The sequence below is a fragment of the Saimiri boliviensis genome, chromosome 4, assembly GCF_048565385.1.
Source record: "Saimiri boliviensis isolate mSaiBol1 chromosome 4, mSaiBol1.pri, whole genome shotgun sequence".
NCBI classification, from domain to species: domain Eukaryota; kingdom Metazoa; phylum Chordata; class Mammalia; order Primates; family Cebidae; genus Saimiri; species Saimiri boliviensis.
In genome coordinates this window covers 10,094,214-10,120,803 of record NC_133452.1, presented here as the reverse complement: position 1 = coordinate 10,120,803, position 26,590 = coordinate 10,094,214, and the positions used below count along the sequence as shown (strand labels likewise).

General features: G+C 48.9%; 1 protein-coding gene across 1 annotated transcript in view; it reads left to right on the top strand.

Annotated features, from left to right (window-relative positions):
• Positions 1-26,590, top strand: part of IGF2R (insulin like growth factor 2 receptor) — a 125,069-nt gene that overhangs the window by 83,483 nt on the left and 14,996 nt on the right. The window contains exons 23-44 of the mRNA XM_039467281.2: positions 123-293; positions 1,096-1,239; positions 1,346-1,521; positions 1,794-1,881; positions 2,367-2,582; positions 3,344-3,474; positions 3,748-3,845; positions 7,054-7,190; positions 8,408-8,598; positions 10,655-10,781; positions 11,575-11,694; positions 12,024-12,280; positions 12,570-12,788; positions 14,524-14,673; positions 16,925-17,086; positions 18,285-18,492; positions 18,829-18,975; positions 19,995-20,229; positions 21,361-21,497; positions 24,080-24,194; positions 25,165-25,311; positions 25,980-26,167. Of these exons, the coding sequence (XP_039323215.1) occupies positions 123-293; positions 1,096-1,239; positions 1,346-1,521; positions 1,794-1,881; positions 2,367-2,582; positions 3,344-3,474; positions 3,748-3,845; positions 7,054-7,190; positions 8,408-8,598; positions 10,655-10,781; positions 11,575-11,694; positions 12,024-12,280; positions 12,570-12,788; positions 14,524-14,673; positions 16,925-17,086; positions 18,285-18,492; positions 18,829-18,975; positions 19,995-20,229; positions 21,361-21,497; positions 24,080-24,194; positions 25,165-25,311; positions 25,980-26,167 (3,564 nt within the window). The remainder of the gene's footprint in view (positions 1-122; positions 294-1,095; positions 1,240-1,345; positions 1,522-1,793; positions 1,882-2,366; positions 2,583-3,343; positions 3,475-3,747; positions 3,846-7,053; positions 7,191-8,407; positions 8,599-10,654; positions 10,782-11,574; positions 11,695-12,023; positions 12,281-12,569; positions 12,789-14,523; positions 14,674-16,924; positions 17,087-18,284; positions 18,493-18,828; positions 18,976-19,994; positions 20,230-21,360; positions 21,498-24,079; positions 24,195-25,164; positions 25,312-25,979; positions 26,168-26,590) is intronic.

Here is a 26,590-nt window from a genome sequence, read left to right as displayed (position 1 = left end):
TTCTCACGAATGGCTGTGAAGCTTGTTGCCAGTGGTGGCCTTGTCCTGTTGCTGCACTTTGTTTGTGGGCTGCGTCATGAATACTGTTCTGTTTCTTAAATCTGCGCTTTCTTGCTCTCCAGGTACCGCTGAGGCTTTTATCATCCGCTTTGTTTGCAATGATGATGTTTACCCAGGGAACCCCGAATTCCTACATCAAGACATCGACTCTGGGCAAGGGATCCGAAACACTTACTTTGAGTTTGAAACTAGATTGGCCTGTGTCCCTTCTCCAGTAGACTGCCAAGTGACGGGTAAGGCCGTGTGGCCTAAGAACTGAGGCCGGTCAAGAGTCAGCATGTGTGTGTGTATGAGTGGATATGGAGGTGTGTTTCTGTGTGCGTGTATATTTTTGTGTGCATGGTGTGTGTGCTTGGTTTTGCAAGCAGCATGACATTTCTGTTACATATTTTCTTTGAATAATGCTTAGAGTTGTAATGCTTTTCTTGAAGAGAGAAATCTGACTGTCTGGTTAATGGTTTTAAACATCTTTTTGGATCAGATGCATCTTAAGAACAGAGAAGAACACGCAGAGGAAACAAATTTCACATACACTGTCAGAGCATCTTATTTGAGGATGAATAAAGAAAAAGATATTAAAACTCCCTAAGCTGTGCCCTGGAAGCAGACAGGGCATGCAGGAGCCCTTGACCTCTGGGGTTGGCCCTGCCACCTCTGCAGCAGTGGTACTTCCTTGTCAAGGGCAGTGAAGGTTTAATTTTTTTTTTTTTTTTTTTAAAAGAGTCTTTAGGGTCTCACTATGTTATCAGGCTGGCCTTGAACTCCTGGTCCTAAGTGATCCTCCTGCCTCAGCCTCTGGAGTAGCTGGGACTGTGGGTGCATGCCACCATGCCTGGCTGTGAAGGGCCGTTTTGAGGGACAGAGTGGGTGTGTTTCTATAGGCAAAGCCTCTCTTGCCTCCTGTGGATTTCCTTATTCCTAACAGTTAGCAATGCCAGGTTCATGCCCCCACAGTGTTCACTTAGGGTGAAAGGCAGTTCTTGAAAGCTCACAAGGAGGCAGAGTTCTCCAGTGTGGTTTTTCGTTGTCTTTCAGACCCGGCTGGATATGAGTATGACCTGAGTGGCTTAAGCACAGTGAGGAAGCCTTGGACGGCTGTTGACACCTCTGTTGATGGGAGAAAGAGGACTTTCTATTTGAGCGTCTGCAGTCCTCTCTCTTACTTACCTGAATGCCATGGTGAGTTCTGTTTGGTCTCTTGATCAGCGTCTGTTCATACTGTTCGAGCATTTGACTCAAGGTCATCTCCTTTCGTATGCCCAAGCTACTTATTCTGTTCTTCTAGGCAGCGCACTGGGGTCTTGCTTAGTGTCGGAAGACAATAGCTGGAACCTGGGTATGGTGCAGATGAGCCCCCAAGCTGCAGCAAATGGATCTTTGAGCATCGTGTATGTCAACGGTGACAGATGTGGGAGCCAGCGCTACTCCACCAGGATCACATTTGAGTGTGCTCAGATATCGGTGTGTGTTCAGACCAGCAATGAGATCTTGTCCCTGGGGCCCTCCATTTCCCATTTCCCTTTCTTCTCAGAGTCTTCTATCCTGTGTAAAACTTGCCTGTGTTTTCATGGAGTTTCAGCCATTGCTAAGGTTTGACACTCAGGTCTTAAATGTTTAATAAATGCTATGTATTTTGCACATGGAGGTCAAAGATTGGGTACTAATAATGGCTATCGTTTGATTAATTTTTAAAATAAACAGGAAACAAATCAGGCTGCTGGTTTGTATTGCAGGGCTCACCAGCGTTTCAGCTTCAGGATGGCTGTGAGTACGTGTTTATCTGGAGAACCGTGGAAGCCTGTCCCATTGTCAGGGTGGAAGGTAGGACTGGGCCTGTCTCGCACAAGTCATTGTAAATGTATAGAGTAGCAGACATTCTGAACGATGCCTTAGATGTGAGACCATGTGATAGCGGCCTCAGCTGGGGTCATGAAAAACACGGTCGGGGGTGGATAGCTTCTTGTCTTTGAGCTTTTTTTACCCAGGTACATTGCTCATTTTACCGGTGACATTTTCTTTATGTGCCTGGATTGATGGGATTTTGGCATCTGACACTTGAAGACACTAATGTGGGGTTTGGTTTTGTGGTGTTTGATGAAGCAAGTCTTTATTCCGGGACCGAGACTTTTCTAGAAAGCTGTTTGTCAGGCGAGTTGTGTTATATATAAACAAAATCAGGTGGAAATGGCTTTTAATGCCCGTTTATAGTTGGTATTTACCTAATCAAACATTGTAAAGCGTTTTGCTTGAAAACTTGAATGCGTGTGTGGTTGCAGTTGCCCCTCACTTCTTCCATGTTCTTGAAGGAGACAACTGTGAGGTGAAGGACCCAAGGCATGGCAACTTGTATGACCTGAAGCCCCTGGGCCTCAATGACACCATCGTGCCTGCCGGCGAGTACACCTACTACTTCCGGGTCTGTGGGAAGCTGTCCTCAGACGTCTGCCTCACAAGTGACAAGACCAAGGTAGTCTCCTCGTGCCAGGAAAAGCGGGACCCTCTGGGATTTCACAAAGTGGCAGGTACCATCGTTTATCCTTTTCCTTTTGTTGCAAAAGAATGGAATTAAAATGTTAAAATATTTTGCTAAAGATGAATTTTTTTCTCGAGTCAGAAACGTGGGTATTCTACTGTAAAAAAAAGAAACATATCAATGGTATTTTGGGTTTTGCTTGATTTTCTTAATCAGAGTACATACTGAAGGATGTTGGTAGAGCGTGTCTATTTTCTTAGCCATGCCGGTTACTGACTCGTAAGATCATATTTCTCTTTATTACAACATCGGGACACAGCGAAGTAGCCAGTGATGGATATTCTGAGGTAGTACTTGATAGAATTGAGTCAGAGGGAATGCATTTAGTATGAGGTTTGGCTATAAAATTGTAGGGCAGGCTGTTGGTCATTCATGCTGTTTCAGCAGTTGAGCAAGATTTAAATATATTTAGGAGCTTGTAAAAATGAAGTTGAAGTAGCTGGTGGTGAGTAGTACATGGACAGCCCTCAGGCACAGTGTAGAAAGTGACATTCTCTTAGGTGATGAGGCTAAGGGATGCCCCATGTCATCACACACGGGTCAGTCTGTGACGCTGCAGCAGCCTCGGACAGGAGGAAGCCCGAGTTTATTCCCAAGTGTAATGTGACAGGGAGTGCATGGTATGGTGCCCAGAGGCCAGAGAAACTTTGTCTGGCACTCTTCAGGATGTGTGGCGTCACATGTCTTAGGCTAGGTTTGCCAGCCTAGGGAACTGAACCAAACCTTATTTAACATCCTCCTCCTTTACAGGTCTCCTGACTCAAAAGCTAACTTATGAGAATGGCTTGTTAAAAATGAACTTCACGGGGGGGGACACTTGCCATAAGGTTTATCAGCGCTCTACAACCATCTTCTTCTACTGCGACCGCAGCACCCAGCAGGTGAGTGAGCTCCGACGGCCCTCAGCGGGGTCTTCTCCCACCGTCAGGCTGCTGGGATCATACTAGAAAGAATGTGTCCTCAGATCTCATAAAATCTTCTGGTCGACTGAGTTTAAAATATACAGTTTACAGAAAATATGTTGAAACTTTCATCAGTTAGTATTGATTTTTATGAACATAGCCATTCTTTACTGTTTTCATTCTTAAAACTCAAAGCATAAACTAAAGTTTCACATTCTCACTTTTATATATGTGCATCTTAACTTTTTTTAGCCAGTATTTCTAAAGGAGACTTCAGATTGTTCCTACTTGTTTGAGTGGCGAACGCAGTATGCCTGCCCACCCTTCGATGTGACTGAGTGTTCATTCAAGTAAGTCGACGGATATGTTGTCTCTTTTGGACAGACTAACTTGGTATGATTTTGCTTTAATCATTAGTGGTCTGGGAGACAGGGGATTAGATTAGTCAGTTGTTTTACCTAGGACTAGGTTTGCTACTATTAAAATGAGGAGTTGGGCTAGGTTAACTCTCAGCTCCGTCATCACCTTGAGCTGCTGTGGTGACTGTGCACGGGGAAGGGATTGGAGCCAAGGCAGGGAGTGGCTGCCTGGCACGCTTGCACGAGCCACATGTCAGTGGGCGAAGTGGGCCAGGAGTGATGTGGTGACCCCTGTGATGAAGGGAGGTCTTCGTTGCCTATGATCGTCCTCAGAGCTGCTCTCACAGCTTTGCCAGATCGACCTCTGGACACCTCGGGTCCCATCTGTGGAGATTTTGGTTTTGTGGGTCTGTGGTTCTGTTTTTTGGAGGGATGCCCTAGCAATTCCGCTGTGTGAGACACCCAGTACGAGCCACTTGGTCACCACTGACTTTCCTGGGGGAAAGTGCAGTTGATTCTGTTTCCTTCCAGCCTTTGTCCTGTTGTGTCATCTGTTATGTACATAGGTGAAATCATCACTGAAGTTAAATCATAATTTTAGTACCCTTAATTTTCCAGTTAACATTTTGTCAATATTTTCATTTGAAATTCGTTTCTCATTTCTACTGGATGTGAATTGTTCTCTGTTGGTATCCCTGGTTCACTTAGCATTCTCTTTCTGCCATTTGAGGCTAACTTCCGTTTTCTGATATTTATATACAAGGAATAAAATTTTGATTTTCTTTGCACATAAAGCTTTTTTCCCCAAAGACACACACACACACACACACACACACACACACACACACACACACGTATGTATGTATGTATTTTTTTTTTTTTTTTGAGACGGGGTTTTACTCTGTCACCCAGGATGGAGTACAGTTGCATGATCTTGGTTCACTGCAACCTCCACCTCCCTTGTTCAAGCAGTTCTCCTGCCTCAGCATCCCTAGCACCTGGGATTACAGGCACCACCATGCCTGGCTAATTTTTGTATTTTTGTTAGAGATGGGGTTTCATCCTGTTGGCCGTACTGGTCTTGAACTGTTGACCTCAGGTGATCCACCCACCTTGGCCTCCCAAAGTGCTGGGATTACTGGCATGGGCCACTGTGCCCAGGCTTCCTAAAGTTATTTTTTGCTAAGTTTTTAAAAGTTGAATTAAGTCAGAGGAGAATTTTGTAATTCTTATAATAAAAGTTAATACTTGTCTACTGTAATTAATTGAGAGTCCGAAAATGTTAATATATGAAATGAAATTACCCACCTCACCTCTTCCTCCCCTACCCCTGGCTTGTCTCCACTTTTACTATTTCTTCTTGTTCTTTTTGGAACCTTCTATAACTCTAAACCTCTATTTGTCAGCTTCTGTTGGTGTCTGTTGACTCCGTTTTAAAAGATGAAAGATGTCTTTCACTGCTGCTGTTCTGGTTTCCTCACTCCTGTGCCCTCGCTTCGTTAGTCCGATTTTTATTTCTTCTATTGAATGCTTTTGGAGCCGGTGGTGATACACACTGAGTTCTGTTCCTGCCCCATCACCTTTAGGCAGCCTTCCCTTCCTGCTGCCTGCCCCTGGTTTGGGCTCTCCTCCTCTCGTGCCTGCAGTGCTGCAGTCACCACTCCAAGGTCCCCCTGCCATGCCCCTTGTCACACGTTTGGTTAGTCCCACACAGTAATTAGAGCGATCCTCTTGAGATATAAGTCCCACCATGTCGCTGTTGCTGAAACCTTCAACACAGTGAGCACCCATCTCATTTGGACCCACAGGCTGAAGTTCTTACTCTGACGGACATAACCCCCATGTTACCTCTAGCCTCACTTTCACTCTGTTCCAGCCACAAGGGGCTTCTGCCTTTGTCAGGCCGTGCCAGCCTCAGGTCCCCTTCTTGGTCACGCGTTCTCTGGCTCCTCTGTCTAAAATTTCAACAGCTCCTTTCCTCTACCCGCCAAATTTCATATCCCACTCATCTGCCTTTTTTTCTTCAGCTCTTACTTCCATCAAATATACTATGTATTTTTAACAATCTGTCTCACTCATGGTCATTTTCTTCCATGGGTAATTTCTGTAAACTTTGTAAGATTGGTGATCTTTATCTGTTTTGTTTGGTACAGTACCCTCAGCTTAGCACATAGGTTTTGAATGAATGGATGATCATTCCCCTCTGAAGCGCTAGGAGCTGCTGCCGAGGTGGTTATCTGTAGGTGCTCCCATCCCTGCTCCATGGTGGCAAAGTATGTGTCTCACTCACTGTTACTACTGCGCCAGGCATGCGGTTGGTTCCCAGTTATTGTCTGTATTTGGGATTTCTGTGATTAGGGAACCTTTAGCCTGCGCAGAAAGGTCAAGCCCATTTTGATTTCAGTAACTGCCGGCAGCCTTGGGTTTAAACAGCAGGTGGCCTGTCTGGCCCCCCCTGGGCGTGGCCCTTGCTGTGTGTGCTCAGAGTATCTTGGCTGTCCACCTTTGTCACCAGCGAGTTCCACTTCTCGGTGGCCTGAGCACAGACAGCACTTACTTTGCAGACTTGGGTTTTTCTGTTAAAATTAAAAATTTTTTTAAAGTGAGTCTAATAGTTTTCTTTTTTTTTTTTTTTTTTTTTTTTTTTTGAGACGGAGTTTCTCTCTTGTTACCCAGGCTGGAGTGCAATGGCGCGATCTCGGCTCACCGCAACCTCCGCCTCCTGGGTTCAGGCAATTCTCCTGCCTCAGCCTCCTGAGTAGCTGGGATTACAGGCACGCGCCACCATGCCAAGCTAATTTTTTGTATTTTTAGTAGAGATGGGGTTTCACCATGTTGACCAGGATGGTCTCGATCTCTCGACCTTGTGATCCACCTGCCTCGGCCTCCCAAAGTGCTGGGATTACAGGCTTGAGCCACTGCGCCCGGCCTGAGTTTAATAGTTTTCTGAACTGAAGGTTATGTTGTTGCTGATTCTGATTGTGTGTGTTTGTGTGTGTGTGTGTGAGAGAGAGAGAGAGAGAGAGAGAGAGAGAGAGAGAGAGAGAGACGGAGAGGACTGAGAGAGAAGTCGAGTCTAAAGTTCTGTCAGGGTTAGACTGTTAGACTATGTCTGAATACTTGAACATTTCTGGATAGAGTGCGCAGTGTTTAATTAGAATACAGCTGAGCCTAACTAACTGCAGTGTTTTCTTTTCAGAGATGGGGCTGGCAACTTCTTCGACCTCTCATCCCTGTCAAGGTATAGTGACAACTGGGAAGCCATCACCGAGACGGGGGCCTCAGAGCACTACCTCATCAATGTCTGCAAGTCTCTGTCCCCGCAGGCCGGCACTGGTGAGAGAGGCCCTCCTCGTGGGGTGGTGGTTGTAGTGAGTGTATCACAGGCCGACTGGTGAGAGTGGCCTCCTCGTGGGGTGGTGACTTGTCATGAGTTTATTGAGGAAGATCAAGTAGAACGGGAATTCTGTGGAGGCACTTTACTCTCTGCAGCATGGAAGTGGTTTGGCCAAGAAGCAGCAGGAGGAAGAATGATTTAAGGGTCTTACCTATTGATTCCTAATATTGCCCAGAATAAATCAGTGCTGAGGACTGCTGGGAACATGATAACCTTTTGTGAACATGAGGAGCTGGAGGTATAATATATAGAAATAATAACTGTGGTAAGGAGGTATAATAATAACACGAGGAGCTAGAGGTATAATAGGTGGAAATAATAACCTTCTTAGCAGGTAGGAGATGGGAGGTGTGACGTGGAGGGTCTGCACCTGGTGAGAGTTGTATGGTCCATCCTTTGGTGATGAGGGACCCCTCACTTAAGCCTGCAGTGCTTGGCTGAGACTGGATGTCAGCTGCACATGTGAAACCAAGGGCATCTCCAGGTATCTTGGTACCACTCATGGCCCGCTGGAATCCTGAAGATGAAACTCATCCCATGTTCCTGGGGTTTCATACAGCCCCATTTATATCTTGTGTAGCTCACCTCAAAGAGGGTGTGGTTATTTTAACTGCAGAAGGTGGTTCCATCTTCTGCTGGTTTGAGGCTGTGGGTCCACTTCTCCTTGCTGTGTTGTGCTGTGCAGACTTTGACACAACCGCTCCACCCCTGTGGCTTGGGACTGGTTCTTCACCCAGGGCACATGGCACAGCCATTTCAGGGACTGAGAAATGGGCAGAGTTCTCGGTAATATCTTGAACAATGAAGGTGCGTGGAGGTAGGCCATTTAAAATGTTCCTCTGGCTTAATTTGGGAATCTGGGCTTCATCCTACATGGGGTTCAGAAAGAATTTCAGCTGTCGTGGCCTGGCTGTACCTCCACACCTCACACCCGCCTGCCCCAGTCCATCTGTGACAACACAGCACACAAGTGAGTGAGAACTAACATGATGTCATTGTCATCTGACTTAACGTGAAAGAAATAGCAGATATTTTGGAGCGATTTTTAGAAAGCGTATGAAGTTCTGTAGCATGTGTGACATTTCTTGCCTGATGAAGTTGTGTTCTAGCCTGGGGAGTCACTCAAGGCAACTCTTCCTTGTGTATGGTGCTGCAGAGCCGTGCCCTCCAGAAGCAGCTGCGTGTCTGCTGAGCAGCTCCAAGCCCGTGAACCTCGGCAGGGTAAGGGACGGACCTCAGTGGAGAGATGGCATAATTGTCCTGAAATACGTCGATGGCGACTTATGTCCAGACGGGATTCGGAAAAAGTCAACCACCATCCGACTCACCTGCAGTGAGGCCCAAGTGGTAAGGGACTGGCTCCTGGCCTTTGGCTGCTGCAGCTTTGGGAATTGGGCCTGTGTGCAATTGGGCTCATCTGCCTTGGAACGCAAGTTCTGGAGCCTGGGATGATGCGCCCTTACCAGTGGTTGGGGGAGCACTGTCGCCATGGCCTGCAATCTGGGGAACCCCCGTGCTCTCTGCCTCCTTAGATGCTTGTCCTGGGAGTTTCCCTCTCAGAATTGGTTCTCTTCGGAGTTTGACTCTGACCCCTTAAAGGCTGTGGAGGAGATTGTTGTTTGACAAAATGCCCTTTTCTTCATGACAGCAGCTTGAAAAGCACAAGAAGGTTGGCTGGGCCCAGGTCACAGATAGTGCTGCCACTTCCCAGCCATGTAACTTGGTTAATTTCTCAGATAGACCGCACTGCTCACCCGTTCATACACGAGATATACCTGTCTTGCCTGTCCTGGGTTTTTGAGAGAAGAGGCAGGAAGTGCTAGGTGTCATTTCTGACACGTGGGAGGTACACAGACTGTGGGGATGAGTGCCTGGGATCACTTCTTCCCTTGCTGGTTTGGCATGCATGTAAGTAGGTATTGACTGCTGGTGTCTCTGTGTGTAAGACTGTGGTGAGCCCCGGTGCTAGCATACCTGACGAGCTCGGTGGCTGAGTTGGGCATTAACTTGGGCAGGACCAGCTCGCTGCGTGTCAGGATGGCTCTTCCCATACACTCCAGCGGTGGGCAGCAGTGGTAGGGGAGCTTGGGTTGGGGGTTCCAGGAGCTTCAGGCCTGCCCTCTTGCCTGGAGTGGCAGTGAAGTTTTCTCCTGGGATATTGTGCAGAGGCTTAGCCCAGACTCACTAGCTGCTGGGCCCGTGAGCATTCTCCTCTCTGAGCAGGGAGTCTCATGGCTGAGGACCAAAGGGCTGCCCCACATGTTGGGGGCAGAGGTGATGGGGGCCGTGTGGGGGCTCTGGGCACGGCCTGGGAGGCTGGGAGGAAAGGTGAGGAGGTGTGTGGGGCCCCCATGCCCAAGACCCAGGAGGCTAGGAGGGAAGGATGAGGATGGTGTGTGAGGTTCTGCATTCCCGGGGCCCAGGCGGCTAGGAGGGAAGAACGAGGGTGGTGTGTGGGTGTCCCAGTTCCCAGGGCCCAGGAGGCAGGGAGGGAAGGATGAAGGTGGTGTGCGGATGTCCCAGTTCCCAGGGCCCAGGAAGCTGGGAGAGAAGGATGAGGGTGGTATGTGAGGGTCTCTGTTCCCAGGGCCCAGGCGGCTGGGAGGGAAGGGTGAGGGTGGTGTGCGGATGTTCCAGTTCCCAGGGCCCAGGAGGCTGGGAGGGAAGGATGAGGGTGGTATGTGAGGGTCTCTGTTCCCAGGGCCCAGGCGGCTGGGAGGGAAGGATGAGGGTGGTGTGCGGATGTCCCAGTTCCCAGGGCCCAGGAGGCTGGGAGGGAAGGGTGAGGGATGTGTGGGGGCCCTGTGTCCAGGGCCCGGGAACTAGACTGCAGCGTGGCTTATCCGCGTGCACAGCAGGAGTCATGGGGTTCACCTGGGAAGGAAGGTGCTGCTGAATACATCATACCAACTCTGTGGTGGACATGAAGCGTTTTGAGATGGACAGAGTAAGCTTTGGCCAGTGGGAGGACGTGTAGAATTGGCTACTTCTCTAGGTGGTTCTTTTTGTTTTGACTGCGATAATGGATTTTACTTCATTTGGGTTTTAGAATCTTATCAGTGATTTACACATTTGTGTCTCCTGGCAGCTTTTTCAGCATCCTTTGCACCCCCATCCCCAGCTCCTGTCCTGTTCCTCAGCCCAAGGGACCTTCGTGGTCCCCTCTGTGGATTGCTGCCTGTGTGTGTCTCACCTGCCTGCATGGGAAGCCCGTAGTCGCAGCTCAGGACACATTCTGACCCTTTGCTTTTCCTGATCTGCCCCTCATCCCACAAGCCTGTGGAGACAGAAATTTCACACGCTTGTGGAGTTTTTCAGAGACACTTCCACTTGTAAGTTGAAATCATGATAGACATCAAATTTTTGCGTGATCCCTTCAGGACCTGCCTGTGCTTTGTTGTAGAACTCCAGGCCCATGTTCATCAGTGCTGTGGAGGATTGTGAGTATACCTTTGCCTGGCCCACGGCCATAGCCTGTCCTGTGAAGAGCAACGTGCATGATGACTGCCAGGTCACCAACCCAAACACAGGTGAGAGATGGTGCCAGTTGCCAACCCCAGTGCAGGTGAGAGACGGTGCTGGTCACCAACCCAGGCACAGGCGAGAGATAGTGCCCTCACCAAGCCCAGCTCATCAGGGGAGAGATCCAAGGAGAAGCTGTGGGCAGCAGGCACCCGGGGCAGAGGGGTCATGGTGTGTGGATGTGTTTGGCTTTTCTCTGGATGGGCCACTGTGTGTTCTCCTGGCCGTCCTTCAGTGGAGGAGACAATGCTCCCTCGGACACCTTCTCCCTCACATACCACGGAGAACCCATCTCCCTGTGTGAGAGGTGCTCCTGGCTGGGGTTACTGACAGTGTCAGCCCCAGCGGCTCTAGGCTTTCCAGGGCAGGTCAGAGCTAATCCCCTGCCTGCCTCTCAGCGTCAGCGTGGTGGATGGCCAGGAGTCTCTCACCTGCCCTTGTCCTGGGCACCTAGAAAGATGCAGGCGCAGTCATCGGCAGTGAGAAGTGCATGCTGGCAGGCTCTTCCCACACCCATGGGAATCTTAGTGGCTGCTGTGGTATGGCCCAGCAGAGGGTGCTGCGAGCCACAATCTTCTGGGGGAGAGATGGGACATCTCTTGGATCTAAGGACTGACAGCCTCATGATACAGCCTGGCTGTTGGAGGATTTAGGACAGTGTCGGCAAATGGGGCAGTGGGTTGTGGTGAGAAGTCAGAAGTCCCTATGCTCACATGATCTGTGCGTGAGGTCGCTGGTGATGAGCCTCCCAAGTCTGAGCTCCCTGGAGTCACTGTGTGGCCATCTTCTTCCACCCTACAGGACACCTGTTTGATCTGAGCTCCTTAAGTGGCAGGGCAGGATTCACAGCTGCTTACAGCGAGAGGGGGCTAGTCTACATGAGCGTCTGTGGGGAGAATGAAAACTGTCCTCCTGGTGTGGGTGAGTGCTGCGGTCTCTCATGTGTTACCTGACTCTCCCGCCCCCTGGAGTTGTCCTTGGCCTGTTTGTGTGTCAACGGCAAAACACATGCGCAGAGCCGGGAAGCTGAGATGCTTTTGTCTCCTGTAGCAGTCAGCCCATGTCGGGGACACATGGGTATGTGATGGAACAAACCGTCAATGTAAAACAATGGTTAAAGCCTGATTGGACACTTGAAATTACAAGTGTTAGCTGTGAAATTGATGGTCCTGATTTGCAGAACGTTTTAATCGGAAAATTGGCCACTGAGTCTGTGATTGTGTTTTCTCTGCGTCTCCCTCGTGGTGCAGGGGCCTGCTTTGGACAGACCAGGATCAGCGTGGGCAAGGCCAGCAAGAAGTTGAGCTACGTGGACCAGGTCCTGCAGCTGGTGTACAAGGACGGGTCCCCTTGTCCCTCCAAATCCGGCCTGAGTTATAAGAGCGTGATCAGTTTCGTGTGCAGGCCTGAGGCCGGGCCAACCGACAGGCCCATGCTCATCTCCCTGGACAAGCAGACGTGCACACTCTTCTTCTCCTGGCACACGCCACTGGCCTGCGAGCAAGCAGTAAGTTTGGAGATGGGCACGGGAAAAGTGCATGTCCAGTGCCCAGCTGCACCCGGGCCCCCTGCATCAGGTTCACTTGCCCACTAGTAGATGCCCAGCTGATCTTGTCCACTCCTGATGGCCCCAGTAATAAAGTTGACTGGAAGTGCCCAGTGCTATGTAATGAAGCATTTTGACACCTTTCTGCTTTTTTGTTATTGTTATTCAGCTTTTAAATTCTTAACGTATGGAAGATGTCGTGATTAGGAAATTGTTTTGTAGACTTAAAGCAGTTTTTCCTACTTAACAGACGGAATGTTCTGTGAGGAATGGAAGCTCTGTTATTGACTTGTCTCCTCTCATTCATCGCACGGGTGGTTACGAGGCTTACGATGAGAGTGAGGATGATGCCTCTGATACCAACCCTGATTTCTACATCAATATTTGTCAGCCACTAAATCCCATGCACGGAGTGCCTTGTCCTGCCGGAGCCGCTGTGTGCAAAGTTCCTGTTGATGGTCCCCCCATAGTAAGTATGACGAATCCAAGGCTGGCGATAATATTTGCAAGACTTCTGGCAATAACCTTTGCACTGTTTCTTGCCTTCAGTGGAGAGTTGCTCAAGCATAACAAAACGGAGAAAGTAAGTGGGATTGCGTGTGTTCTGGGTCCACTATGGGAAGATTAGAGGTTCGCACATTGAACTGTTAGAAAGTCTTTGAGCAGGTGACTTGTGTAGGGACTCTACCTGTCGTGAACCTCAGAGTTGACCCGAATCAAGAAGTTTTTAGGTAAAGTGACAGAAAAGCACATGGGCCTGCCCCGATTTCTTTGTGTGAAATGCTTGTCTTCTGTAGTTCAAACACTTGTGAAATGCAAAAACTTTCTTTGGCCAGGAGTTATAATTAAGGGCAAGAGTACATTTGCTAATAGCTAAATATTTTGCCTTGAAAGCTTTGGTTTTATGCATTAAAAAATTGTTTTGTAGAGACGTGAGTCTTGCTATGTTGCCCAGCCAGGCTGGTCTCAGGCTCCTGGCCTCAAGTGATCCTCCCAAAGTGCTGGGATTACAGGTGTGAGCCACAGTGCCCAGCTTGCTAGCATGTTTTCATAGAGGTTTGGATCTTTAAAAATTGTTTCAATGAGTTATATTCATATTTTGTCAAATCCTTGATAGGTTTTAGTACTTGAAATGCATCTCACAAGTCATCTATATTTCTATCTGTATTATCTATTATGCTTTAAAGATGGGTCCTCTTGTAAAATATCTAGATGTCCTTGAAAAAATGGACATTATATGTGGCAGTGGTATGGGGAGATGTCGGGAGTGGGTAAGTTCGGCCACAGCGTGAGTTAGCATAGCTGCAGCTCTGCGTGAGATGGAGGCCTGGACAAGCCGAGTCTCCCCAGGAAGCTCTTTGGTAGCATCCTTTCTGACGGGAGAGGTCTGATCTGCTTGACCATCCGTTGTTAGATGTTAAAAAGTGTAGGAAGTTCTTTAACTGGAGAAGGTGTGGTGCTGCGTGGTCTGAATGAGCCTCACAGTGACGAATGAAGAGTATTGTAGCTGAGAACCAAATCGTGGGGAAGCTGCTTACACACACACACACACACACACACACACACACACACACACTTCATCACATACACCATTCCTGGCCATTCACTTTTATTTACTTCTAAAAAATTAAAAACAAAAGTTTTTTTCTCATAATACTCAGACTGGTCTTTCATTTATTTGTTTATTCACTCAAAAATATCTATTGGGCAGCCACTGTGTGCCAGGTGCTGTAATAAGCAACAAAAATGAACAGTGAACACCACCTATCCCCTCTTCCAAGGACAATGGGTACTGCTGGGCCACGTCGGTGGACAGTCCCAGAGCAGCACCGGGTAGTGAGGGTGGCAGGTCAGCATCGAGGTTCTGGCCTTCCCCCGTCAGGTGGTGGGAGGACTGTGTAGCATCCCTAATGTGAGAGAGAGATTCCTATTGCTTAGGATCTTCGAAACTTGAAGATACACAGAAACAGAACCAACCTTAAAACTAACCTTAGGATCAAAATGATAACCACCAACATAAGAAACTTACGTGTCATCTGTCAGGCCTTCTTATTGGAGTTGGTATAAACCCAGTTTCTTTAGATGCTGCTCATTCTCAGAACCTATAAAGTCTGGGTTTTCCAGTTCTGTATCAGTTGTTAATCCCACTAACCTTGGGAACGGTTTGTTTCCTGAAATACTGTCTGCCTTTGCTCTTTGTTTAGGACATCGGCCGGGTCGCAGGACCGCCGATACTCAATCCGGTAGCGAATGAGATTTACTTGAATTTTGAAAGCAGTACTCCTTGCCTAGCGGACAAGCATTTCAACTACACCTCGCTCATCGCATTTCACTGTAAGAGAGGTGTGAGCATGGTAAGTGTGGGCCTGTGATGATCTGGATGCTCAACTACAGATTATAGAGCCAAGGTTAGACAGCCCAAAGTACACATCAGGTCCAGGGATACTCTTATTCAAAATGGCTGCCTTGGTTAAGATGGTACACTAGTAGTGTGTCTGAATAATTTAAACCACTAATTGAGGGCTGAGTGAGCTCCCCCCAGAGCTAATAACATATAGAGGCTTGCTGTAATTTAAAAACATAGAACGCGAGTAAAGAAATGACATTCAGCTTTGACTGCTGATGCATGAAAGTGTCATGACTTCTGTTTTTACTTTAACAATTACTGATTTTATTCTTACTGGGAAGTCAGAAAGACATTTGAGCAGCTGTAATCATTCAAGACAAAGCCCAGAAGTTAGCAAGCAACGAAAGACCTCTGGAATCAGAATAGCTACAACAAAGTAGAACCTTTTACTTATAAGAAGATACTGACTTCCATTTTATATGCATTAAAAAAAAGCAGCTTCCATTATAATGAGTTCTGTATTGTTAGAAAGCGTTTTTGAGTACCTTTCCTTTTGACCCCTACTCTGTGAGATAAAGTGGTAGATTATGGCCCCCATTCCACAGGGACTCTGAGTGGCTCTGTAGGGGCAGATCTGGGTCCCAGCCACTGCACAGGGGAACAGCTGTTTGCTCCAGGGCCATAGCACCACAGCCTCTCACCTGTGCTTCTGTCGTCTCAAAGTTCTGAAAACTTGGGACTCCTTTGACATGAGTGGACTGAGGTTATTGACGGTGTGGATTTGTCCCACCTAATGTGGATATTGATACATCTAGCTGCAGAAATATTAATATGCTTGATCACAGGATCTGGGGGGTGGGTGTGTGCATGCCTGTGTGTATTGCATAATAGAAATCATATATCTAGAACTGCCTCTTAAAATCCTAATAAAGGTGATGGATTCCAAGGCTCATCTGACCCCTAGGAATTCGGGTGATGGATTAGAATCTGTTGGGTGTCTTAAAATTCTGATAAAGATGTCTCTCTGATGTTTGAGCCTGGAGCAGGTTTGTAAAGGGACTGTTAGACATGTGTGTGTTGACAGTGACAGAAAGTGACCTGGCAGCCATCTGACCAGTGGGAGAGAAAGTATTTGAGAGGGAAGAGAAAACAGTCCTGCTGTTTGGGGATACTCCACAGGGCCCAGAGAACCTCAAAGCCCTTGGATATATCCCTGTTCATGAATCTTAGAGTGTATTGACAGTCCTAGTTAGCAAGGAAACGTGGAGCTGTATTCAGTCCACCCATTTCATCTATTTATAAGCATATCTGCCTATTTATATGGGCGTATCTGTGTGTGCCTCTGTAGATACATGCAGCGTAGGGCAACATGGACTTTGCCTTGACGAGGGCTGCTGCTTTAAATTCTTCATTCTTTAAGGGATGGTCTTCACTCCTAAGACCTGCCTGATCATGAGTGATGCTGTTATCTCACACCACCAGCTAAAGAGTGTGGAACTGTGCCTTGCTTTCACACTGCTGCCAACTTGACAAATCAAATTAGCTAATGTGATTTTAGATAATTCTCAGCAGCTGCACGTTGAGAGTGATTAGTGTTTACTTGATTTTAGAAATGAGGCATCTCATGCTGAATGTGTTTTCCAGTGTTCCAGAAAGATTTTTAGAAGATTTTTCCTCCCCAGCAGTTTTCATCTTCAATGGAAGTACTTTTACCCCTGAATCATAGGAGAAAAGATGCTTAACAGTAATTACAAATGGAATTCCTGAACGCTGCCTCATCTTTTTTTGTTGCTGTTGAATGAGGGAGGGAATAAATAAAGTGATTCAAGAATATTTGGTCTATGAAACATCTGGCCATGTGACATCTTGCCCCGGTAATAAATATCCCCTGTGTCTAGAGATAGTGGATTGGAGCCCTTGGAAGTCACAGTCTCAGTTTCACAGATTTCTCTCTCATGATACTTAAGCCCTCCCCCTTTCTTTCTTTGAACCTGTGGCATAGAACATTGAGGCTTTCTCTCTCTCAGTAGAAGACAAGACCTGGATTCAGCCAGGGAGTTCCTGGGGTATGTGGGGGGTAAGGGTGGGGTGATGTCTGTGCCTTGAAGACAGCATTGGGTCTTTCAGCTACTGTTGCCCAGTGTGCCTTCCCTCTGAGAGGCCGCTGCGGGTTATGCACTGCCTGCTTAGGGGCACGGTGTGTCGCTGCTGTCTCTATCCCATGGGGTTTTTAAGACCCATGCTCTTCCTGGCAACAGGGAACGCCTAAGCTGTTAAGGACCAGCGAATGCGACTTTGTGTTCGAATGGGAGACTCCGATCGTCTGTCCTGATGAAGTGAGGACCGAGGGCTGTGCCCTGACAGATGAGCAGCTCCTCTACAGCTTCAACTTGTCCAGCCTTTCCGCGAGCACCGTTAAGGTAATGCGTTCACCCTGGGCTTTGCTGGTGCAGGCGTACAGGTGCCAGGTGCTGTGGGGCTGCCGGGAGTGATTGGATAATGTGGTACCTGTGAGCTGAGAGGGCTGTGTGGCCGCTGGGCAGCACCTGGGGGCTCTCTTAGGGCATGCGGGGTCTCAGGAAGGTTCCTGCATTGTGCGGCCAACTAAGCACAGCTGACACCTGTGTTGTACCTCGTGGCTCGGGCAGGGTGTTTCTGCACCCAGGCTTTTTGAGGATCGAGTAACCTCATGAGGCAGGTAGTAGGACCCTTTGTGTCAGACAGAGAGCAGGCGGGGCAGTCCTGGGACATGAATGTAAAGTACTTATGGGGGCAGGCCAGCTCTTGGGTGGCCAGCTGAAATCTGTGGGGAGTTAATTCCTCCAACTTGACTGAAGATGATAGAGGCAGTTATTTGCTGATTGTGGCAGCTATGGGTGGAGGGAGGTAGGAGGTGCCCTGGAATTGAGAGGCACTCGGGCGTGTGCCTCCATGTCATGCCAGAGCCCTGGCCTGTGCTGTGTCTGTGGGCTTTTGGTCTTACTGATGTGATGTTGTGGTCGCTGGTGCCTGGAGACCCCTAACCCCCTAAGCCTAGGGATCTAGACATTACCATGCCAGTTCTGGGACTGGGGTACGGAACCCCAGCACCTGCCGCGGCACAGTAGCTGGTGAGTGATGAGCTTGCAGTTTTGGGCCCAGGTGCCAACACGCTGGCTGCTGTGATGGAGCCCTTTGCCTGGGCACAGGTCCTCCCGACAGGTATGCAGCAGGCATGAGCCTTCTAGGGGCGGGGCAGGCCAGGAGAGTCGGGTCCATGCTTCAATGTGTGGCGCTGGCTCTGCTGTTCACTTGCTTGGCCCGTATACCTGCCTCATTACACAGGTGAGGGATGTGAGGTAAGCCTAAGGCCCCACAGCTGGTCCCTTTCCACAGCCAGCGAGGGTGACCCAGGTCCCCAGTAGGGAGCAGGGGGAGCAAGCAAGTTGGGCCTAGGGGTTGCGGGAGGCCCCCCTGGGGGAAATCTAGGGCAAAGGCTATTGTATGACTGATGCACACAGAGGAGCCTCTGCTCTTCCACGTGAACCCACCTCCTGCGCCGGCTGCAATAGTGGTTTTCACCTCACGTCGAGACCCGGGCGCTGCCACTGCTTACAGCCCTGCATGGTGTTTGTCCAGGTGACTCGAGACTCGCGCACCTACAGCATTGGGGTGTGCACCACCGCAGATGGGCCAGACCAAGGAGGCTGTAAGGACGGAGGAGTCTGTCTGCTCTCAGGCACCAAGGGTGCATCCTTTGGACGGCTGTCGTCAATGAAACTGGATTACAGGCACCAGGATGAAGCTGTCATTTTAAGTTATGTGAACGGTGATAGTTGCCCTCCAGGTAAATATTTGCAACGAGTTAAACTTCAAGCTCATAGTAAAGTAGAAATTAGACATAGCAGCACAAAGAAACTGAGGAGTGGAGCTCCGCAGTCCTATGAGTGCTGTAACCTTGGCTGTGAATGTGAGCCGTTCCTCTGTACCCTGGTGTGTGAATCACACTGTGTTCTCTCAGTTGCCTGTTGAGTTTGGCGGATGAATGCTGGTTGTCACGTCGGTGGTTTAGGATGGACAGCGCCCTTAGGGGCTCCTGCTGCATTCTTAGGCGATTATGCCTGGCTAGGCACAGCTGTCACACTGATAATGTGGATTATTCAGATGTTATTCTTCTTTCTAGAAACTGATGAAGGTGTCCCCTGTGTCTTCCCCTTCATATTTAATGGGAAGAGCTACGAGGAATGTATCATAGAGAGCAGGACGAAGCTGTGGTGTAGCACAACTGCGGACTACGACAGGGACCACGAGTGGGGCTTCTGCAGACACTGTGAGTAGGATGGCCCTGCCTCCCCACGTGACCTGGGCCCTCGATACTCTCAAGGCTTGATTCACACTGAGATGTTTCTGGATGCTCCAGTCAGTGGCAGGAATTCTCTTGCGTAGGATATTTTCTTACTCAGGCTGTTTCCCACCGAGAGACGTTTGAATTGCTTTGGGAGGTCGCTGGGTAATCATCTATAGACCGTAGTGGAGCTGCCCTGAAATCCTGTGCCGGGTGGCTGGCTAGACCCACTCCCTAGCTGGAGGACCTTGTGTCTTCATACCTGTTTTTAGCCCTGGTGGTTCACATTATGCCTCAGCAAGATGAATGTCTGCCATGGATCTTCAGGATTCTGAAGCTAGTGAGGATTCCAGTAACCCAGGGGCCTCATTTATTGACTTTCTGCCATGTGGCAGCCCAGGCGGGGATGGGCTTTCTTGGTGAGCCACACTCAGCACCCTTGCCCCTGCGGTGCCAGGAAGTTTCACGAGAGGAGCCCACTGCTGTGACTTGTGTCTGCGGACCGCGAGATGCATGAAAAATTTCTCATTTTCATAAATGTCCAGGGACCAAAATGGGATGTATTCAGGAACCAAAGAGGTTAAATTTACAGAGGATTACTTTAGCTTTGAGGCTTGTTTGTTTTGAGGAATGATGTTGACAAAATGTTATTCCCTATTCTCTGAATCACACTTGCATTTTCAAGTGCCTGTAGGTATTGTTGTATCATCTTATTTTGTTGTGATCATTACTGGTCAAATATTGACGACCTGTCTGAGGAATTGCGCTAGGGCTATGAGGTTATTAAAAAGTGCAATGAAAGGTTGTGCGCCAAGGAGCTGGGTCTCTTTGGAGTCAGGATACACATGGATGAATCACCATGAGATGTGGCCAGGGCAGCATGTGGGGCGTGGCCTGATGGCGGATGGAGTCTGCAGGTGCTCCTCAGGCAGCGTGGGGAAGGCGTGCGGAAACATGCCCTGGTGCAGCCCGTGGTCTGACGTTCTCCTGCCTCTGCTCCCCAGCAAATAGCCACCGCATGTCCACCATCATATTTAAGTGTGATGAAGACGAGGACATTGGGAGGCCACAAGTCTTCAGCGAAGTGCGTGGGTGTGAGGTGACATTTGAGTGGAAAACAAAAGTTGTCTGTCCTCCCAAGAAGATGGAGTGCAAATTCATCCAGAACCACAAAACCTATGACCTGAGGCTGCTGTCCTCCCTGACCGGGTCCTGGTCCCTGGTCCACGATGGAGTCTCGTGAGTCCCTTCTCATCCACCTGCAGTGCCAACCCTCAGCAGGCGAGCTTCAGACTGCCTGATGATGGTTGGCTTTTTGGGATTCTAAAGATGGGAATACTACCCCCATGTGAGGCGGGCGGTGGCTGAGCGGTGACTCTGCTCCTGGAAGCAGCCCGCAGTGTCATTCCTGGCACAGAGGGTGGCTCTGAGTTCAGAGTTGAGACTGGAGCTTTGGTGAGTGGAAATGGAGCCTTTGAAGCTGAAAGAACCCGGGCCGACTGAGTTAGCTGGGTTTGATTTGCGGTTGTGCGTAGCTCAGGTTGTGGGAGGTGTGTGGGTTTTCTCAGGTCTTTGGCAGAAGCGCCTTAGGCGTTGCTGGCTGGTCTCAGCCCACAGTCCTGACCACTCTGTGTGGGGAGTGCCCTCTTGGCCAGGCACTCCTGGCAAGGCATCACCAAGGAGCAGGGGCGTGATCTCGGAGGGTTTAAATAAGCTCTAAGTAAGAGGGGAAACTTGCCAGGATTCCAGCCACTGCCTCTCCCAGCTCCAGAACCTGTCTTTCTGCTGCACCAGGCTGTGTCCAGGGTGGCCATAGACGTGTGGATATTCCACTCCGGGTGTGCCTGGTTGGTCAGCTCCCTTCTTCAGTGATGACTTCCTTTTGCCCTTTTTTTTTTTTTCTTTTCTTTTTCTTTTTTTAGACGGAGTTTTGCTCTCGTTACCCAGGCTGGAGTGCAATGGCGCGATCTCGGCTCACCGCAACCTCCGCCTCCTGGGTTCAGGCAATTCTCCTGCCTCAGCCTCCTGAGTAGCTGGGATTACAGGCACACGCCACCATGCCCAGCTAATTTTTTGTATTTTTAGTAGAGACGGGGTTTCACCATGTTGACCAGGATGGTCTCGATCTCTTGACCTCGTGATCCACCCGCCTCGGCCTCCCAAACTGCTGGGATTACAGGCGTGAGCCACTGTGCCCGGCCTGCCCTTTTTTTTTAATTGGAATACTGAAAGTATTTTAGTGCTACATTCAGTGACAGAATGGAGCCCTTAGCTATCATAACTTTTCTCTGAAAGTAAAGTGAAGAGCCTCTCCTGTGTCAGGGCAGAGACCTCACTTGCACGCCTGTTTCCCCTTGTGTCATTTTCCAGGTACTATATAAATCTGTGCCAGAAAATATATAAAGGGCCCCTGGGCTGCTCTGAAAGGGCCAGCGTTTGCAGAAGGAGCGCAACTGGTGACGTCCAGGTCCTGGGACTCGTTCACACACAGAAGCTGAGGGTCACAGGTAAGGCCTGTGGGTCCTGGTCCTGGGTTCAAGGAACGGCGTCTGAACTGGGAAGGTGAGGGTGTTCTGAGGATGGCAGGGAGAGTGAGCAGGTGCTTTGGTGGAAACCTCCAGATATGATTGCCTGTCACTGTCTCACAGCCAAACTGCCTGTGAGACAGTGACAGGCAATCATATCTGGAACATTTAAATAAGTTCTGCTTCGTATTATGTGAGACTGTAGGTCCCAGTCTGTGTGTTTAGAGTGGTTCAGCTATCTTGGGCAAGTGCGTCTATCCAGGAGGAAGTCTTAAGAATGCTGAGAGTTTCTCTGACGTTCACCTTATATCTGTAGATCAAGTGCCTAAGTTGATGTAGATGCACGAGTTTGTTTAGGAAAGCCAGATAGTTATATGAGGAATTGATACAGGTCGCTCAGGGGTACATCTTTATAAAATGTCTTAACAACTTTGAAAATAATAACGATGCTTTTTAATGGAAAATTCATCTTGTAGTTTGCTGGTGAGTGAAAGATGTTTTCTTTCATTATTTAAAGGAAGAAAATAGAGGTTTCTTGGCTTAAGAGCAATTAGGATGTGTTGGAGGGACCAATAAAGGAAAACATTTGCCTTTTAGGCTGGAGTGGGGTTTCCTGCCTTGTCCTGATTCAACCACAGGATTATGTCAGATTAGCTTGAGATGTTAAGGTGGGGAAAGGGAATTCCAGGGAGACCACTGTCACCCTTGATAAAAATCACATGCAGACTCTGCAGGTTGGTAGTGGAGGGAGAGTTGGCATCCAGGAAGTGGCACCCAGACCTCCAGCCTGAGACTCGCCCTCCCCGGGAGGTTCTTACTGCTTTGGAGGTCAGTTATTGCTGCCACTCCCACCCTGCCCCAGAAGGGCGAAGGAGGGAGGGTAGTGGGAGGACCACTGTTTCCCCAGTCATCTTGCAGCGTATATGCATATTTGACTAGTCGTTCCCAATTTCAGCCACCTGAAACAACTAAAACACTTAAGGCCTCACCAGAAGTTTGAGGCAAAAGGAGCAAGAGAATAGTGAACACAGTGGGTGACATGGAACTAGATCACCTAACTTCTTGGTGGTGGTGTCATCCATTGCACAGTCTGGGCCCCTCGGGTGGGGAGGTTGAGCCTCCTGCCCAGTCTGTATGGGCTATCTACACTATTAAAGTCTTCACTTGTTTGATCCCATATGCTAGAAGTTCTAAAAATTTTCCTTAAAACTGGAACTCTTCCAAAATTTTACAGAGAAGCCCAATATTTAAAACAAATTCAGCTGGAGCAGCTTTGAATTTGGGGCAGGGTGAGAGCCTAGAGTCCCACCTCTCACCTCACCATACTGCAGCCCCCCGTACCTCGGCCTGTGTCCTGTGGAAAACACTTGGAAGGGGGCACTGTACCCATCTTGCCTCCACCGCATGCCCCTGCCTGGAAGGATGTATGTGTGTGGTCAGGGTGGAAGGCACGTGTTCCCCCAGACACCCTGTGCCATGCATGCCTTGGAATCGTGGTCTGTCCATGCAGCCAGGCTGGGCCTGGACTGTTCCCAGAACAGCCCCCTGGGCAGCCATGAGCAGCCTCTTGGTGGTGGCTTGAGAGTCGGAACTTGGTGACCACGCTGCGCAGTGATACTTGCAGCTTAAAACATGTACTCACTTTTTTCTCAGACCCTGCAGGTTTGAGGGCTTAGGTTTTTTTTTTTTCCTTTTTTTTTTTTTAATGGGTCACTTTTAAAAGCAGACAGTACTCGACATAAAGCCAGAAGACCCTAGAAAACCACAGTTGATCTGTTCTGCCTTTTCAGTTTTTCCAGTCCCTGCCCTGTTATTATTGGGAGACTCACATGAGGGCACCTGTCAGGAAAGCACCTAATAGGAGACAGAAATTTTACACAGTTGGAATAATGGGGAAGGCTGCCGTTACCCAGGGTGCCGTTCTTCACATGAGCTTGTCAGGCAATTTCTGTACATGCCTGAAACCTGCCCACTTTGGACAGTGTCCTGTTCTGTTGGTAAGGCCCTTGAAGCTCAGAAGCTCAGCAGCCCAGGGTCACAAAGTACGGGAGTAGGAGGGTTTGGGTTTGACCCCAGGTCTTGGGCTGTGGCAGTGGTGCGATAGGCCAGGTCTGATCATGGTAATGCAAGAAGAGGTGGATAAACCTGTAGAGAGCCAAAACTTTATTTTTTCCTGGCCTTTAAACCAGATTTTGACTTCTAACATTGAGGCTTTGTTTGTTCGTTTTGAGGTGGAGTTTTGCTTTTGTTGCCCAGGCTGGAGTGCAATGGCATGATCTCAGTTCACTGCAACCTCTGCCTCCCGGCTTCAAGCCATTCTCCTGCCTCAGCCTCTCAAGTAGCTGGGATTACAGGTGCCTGCCACCGTGCCCGACTGATTTTTGTATTTTTAGTAGAGATGGGGTTTTACCATATTGGTCAGGCTGGTCTCAAACTTGTGACCTCAAGTGATCCACCCACCTCAGCCTCCCAAAGTGCTGGAATTAACAGGCGTGAGCCAGCGCGCCAGGCTGAGGCTTTTTATAATGCACCAGAAATAATGTCATTTCAATTGTGTGTTTCAGGTGACAAAGTTGTTGTCACGTACTCCAAAGGTTATCCGTGTGATGGAAATAAGACCGCATCCTCCGTGATAGAATTGACCTGTACAAAGACGGTGGGCAGACCTACATTCAAGAGGTCAGGAGACTGGGGACACAGAGTGGGAGGCGCAGACTGGGGGCACAGAGGACGGGAGACTTGGGGCACAGTGCAGCGAGCACACTGGGGAGGTTCCTCCTTGGGGTTTTCACGTGCAGGTTTTGACTGAGTCTTAGGAGCTCGGGGCTGCGGCGCTGCTTGTGCTGTATTGGGCGGGGCTGCTGCGGGCAGGGAAGATCCCGGATACAGCGCGGAGACAGTTACAAGACCAGTGCAACTTCTCTGGCCTAGCTTGCCTCTTGAACTGGGTTTAGCACTGGCTGAGCAGTATTTAACTGGCCTTCATCTTTGTCATAGTAGAAACAAAGGGGCGTTGATTTGTCCCACCCAGGGTGTTCAGGCAGCCTGCCTGGGACCCTCGGGCAGGTGAGACCTGCCTCTGGACCTAGGATGTGCTTGGGTTGTATTCAGGTTTTCCAGGCGGCGTTGCAGCTGGCGCCGGGGAGAGCCTGGCCAGCAGAGGGTGCATGTGAGCTGCTGTCTGGGAACAAAACTGATTCCTTCCAGACGCTCACTTTGGAGAAGGGGAGACTTGGAAATTGCCAAAGGATTTATCAGTGTATGAGTCTGAGAAGCTTATAAAACAAAAAGCCAAAAATCTAGGAGCAAATATTTCCAGGTTTTAAATGTTACATGGTTTACAAATTTTAAAAAATTGATACTGAGTGCTTGCCTGCTTTGTCGCATTACTGACACAGTCATCTTCCCTATCCATTGTGGCGATGAAGAAAAGTGAGTAAAATAACCATCCTTAGCTCAGAGCTGCTGTCAGTGTTGAGTCGGGAAGTTCCGCCTAGGTCCATGCAGCCCGGGGAGTGGGGGTCTCGGGACCCAGCCGAAATCTCAGTGCACCTTGACTGAAAGCCAGCGAGCTGCTTTAAGGGTTCTGAGTGTTCCCTGTTTTGCAGTCTGCCCTGTGAAGACTATAGTCTGCGCTTCCCCCTCCTAGGTTTGACATCGACAGCTGCACCTACTACTTCAGCTGGGACTCCCGGGCTGCCTGCGCTGTGAAGCCTCAGGAGGTACAGATGGTGAATGGGACCATCACCAACCCTATAAATGGCAAGAGCTTCAGCCTCGGAGACATTTATTTTAAGTAAGTAAAACGTTTTCCTTTTGAGCTGTGAAATGTATTCAAAATTAAACCAGCAATGCAGCTCTTTCCCTATTGGGGAGCACTCCAGGATAAATAGGTCTGTGTGTTTTAGTTACTGTTGCTGGAATTGTCGTCATCTTTTGCTTAAACTGAGGAAAAGCATTACTCAACTATTAAATTTTAATACCAAAGATGGTGAATTCTTGTGAGTGTAAAAATAAATCCCCCCCTTCTCCCTCACTTCGTGATAAGCACAGGGGTTGAAGCAGAAGCCTTCTGACATGTTTGAGCAGGAATCTTCTGGGATTGCCAGTTTGTAGAAAATGGATTTCTCAGCAGTGTTACTGGGGCTGCTCTCAGGGGCCGGTGGCCCAGGTGCCTGGCCATGTCTTCTGCCCGTGCACGGGCAGGGTGAGGGCCATGTGGTGCTGGACGCGGCACCTGAGGAAGGCGGATTAGCACTCAGAGGGCAGAACTGGTTGGGGAGAAACCCTCTTGAGATGGAAGCTGGTGTCCTCAGAATCTCTGTGGGGTCACAGATGTGCTGCCGTAGCTTAGGACAGGAAGCATCCTGGGGCCCTGCAGTGATTCCGAGGACTGTGGCCTTAATGTAATGAATGCCTTTTTGAAAGACTTCCATGTCACTGTGGTCGTTTCTGTCTCTTCAGGCTGTTCAGAGCCTCTGGGGACATGAGGACCAATGGGGACAACTACCTGTATGAGATCCAGCTTTCCTCCATCACGAGCTCCAGAAACCCGGCATGCTCCGGAGCCAACATATGCCAGGTGAAGCCCAACGATCAGCACTTCAGTCGCAAAGTCGGAACCTCCGATAAGACCAAGTACTATCTTCAAGGTAATCCATTGCTTCCCATGACAGGTCCTCATTTAGCTTCCTCCAAGGAAGGGCATTAAAATTTTCAACTAACCCCCTTCGGTTAAAATCTCAGATCACTTTTAAAACGAAAACCATGGTCTAATTCTTTGCTTTCTTATGAATTTCATCAGAATGGATCAGATGATATGTGCCAGACCTGAGCATTTCACTGTACATAAATTGTATCTCAGTTAACAGGTAAACAAATGTCCAAAAAATGAAAACTTGGTCTGATCCAGTGGTTCTGAGGTCAGGTGGAGGCTGAGCTGTGCAGAGTCAGAATTACCTTTGATTTGGTTTTAGCCATGACACTTCCTTATTTTGGAATACCAAATAGTATTAGAGAAGGGAAAGAGATTTCATATTTGTAAGAAGTACGAAAGTGTTAGGATATAGGTTAAA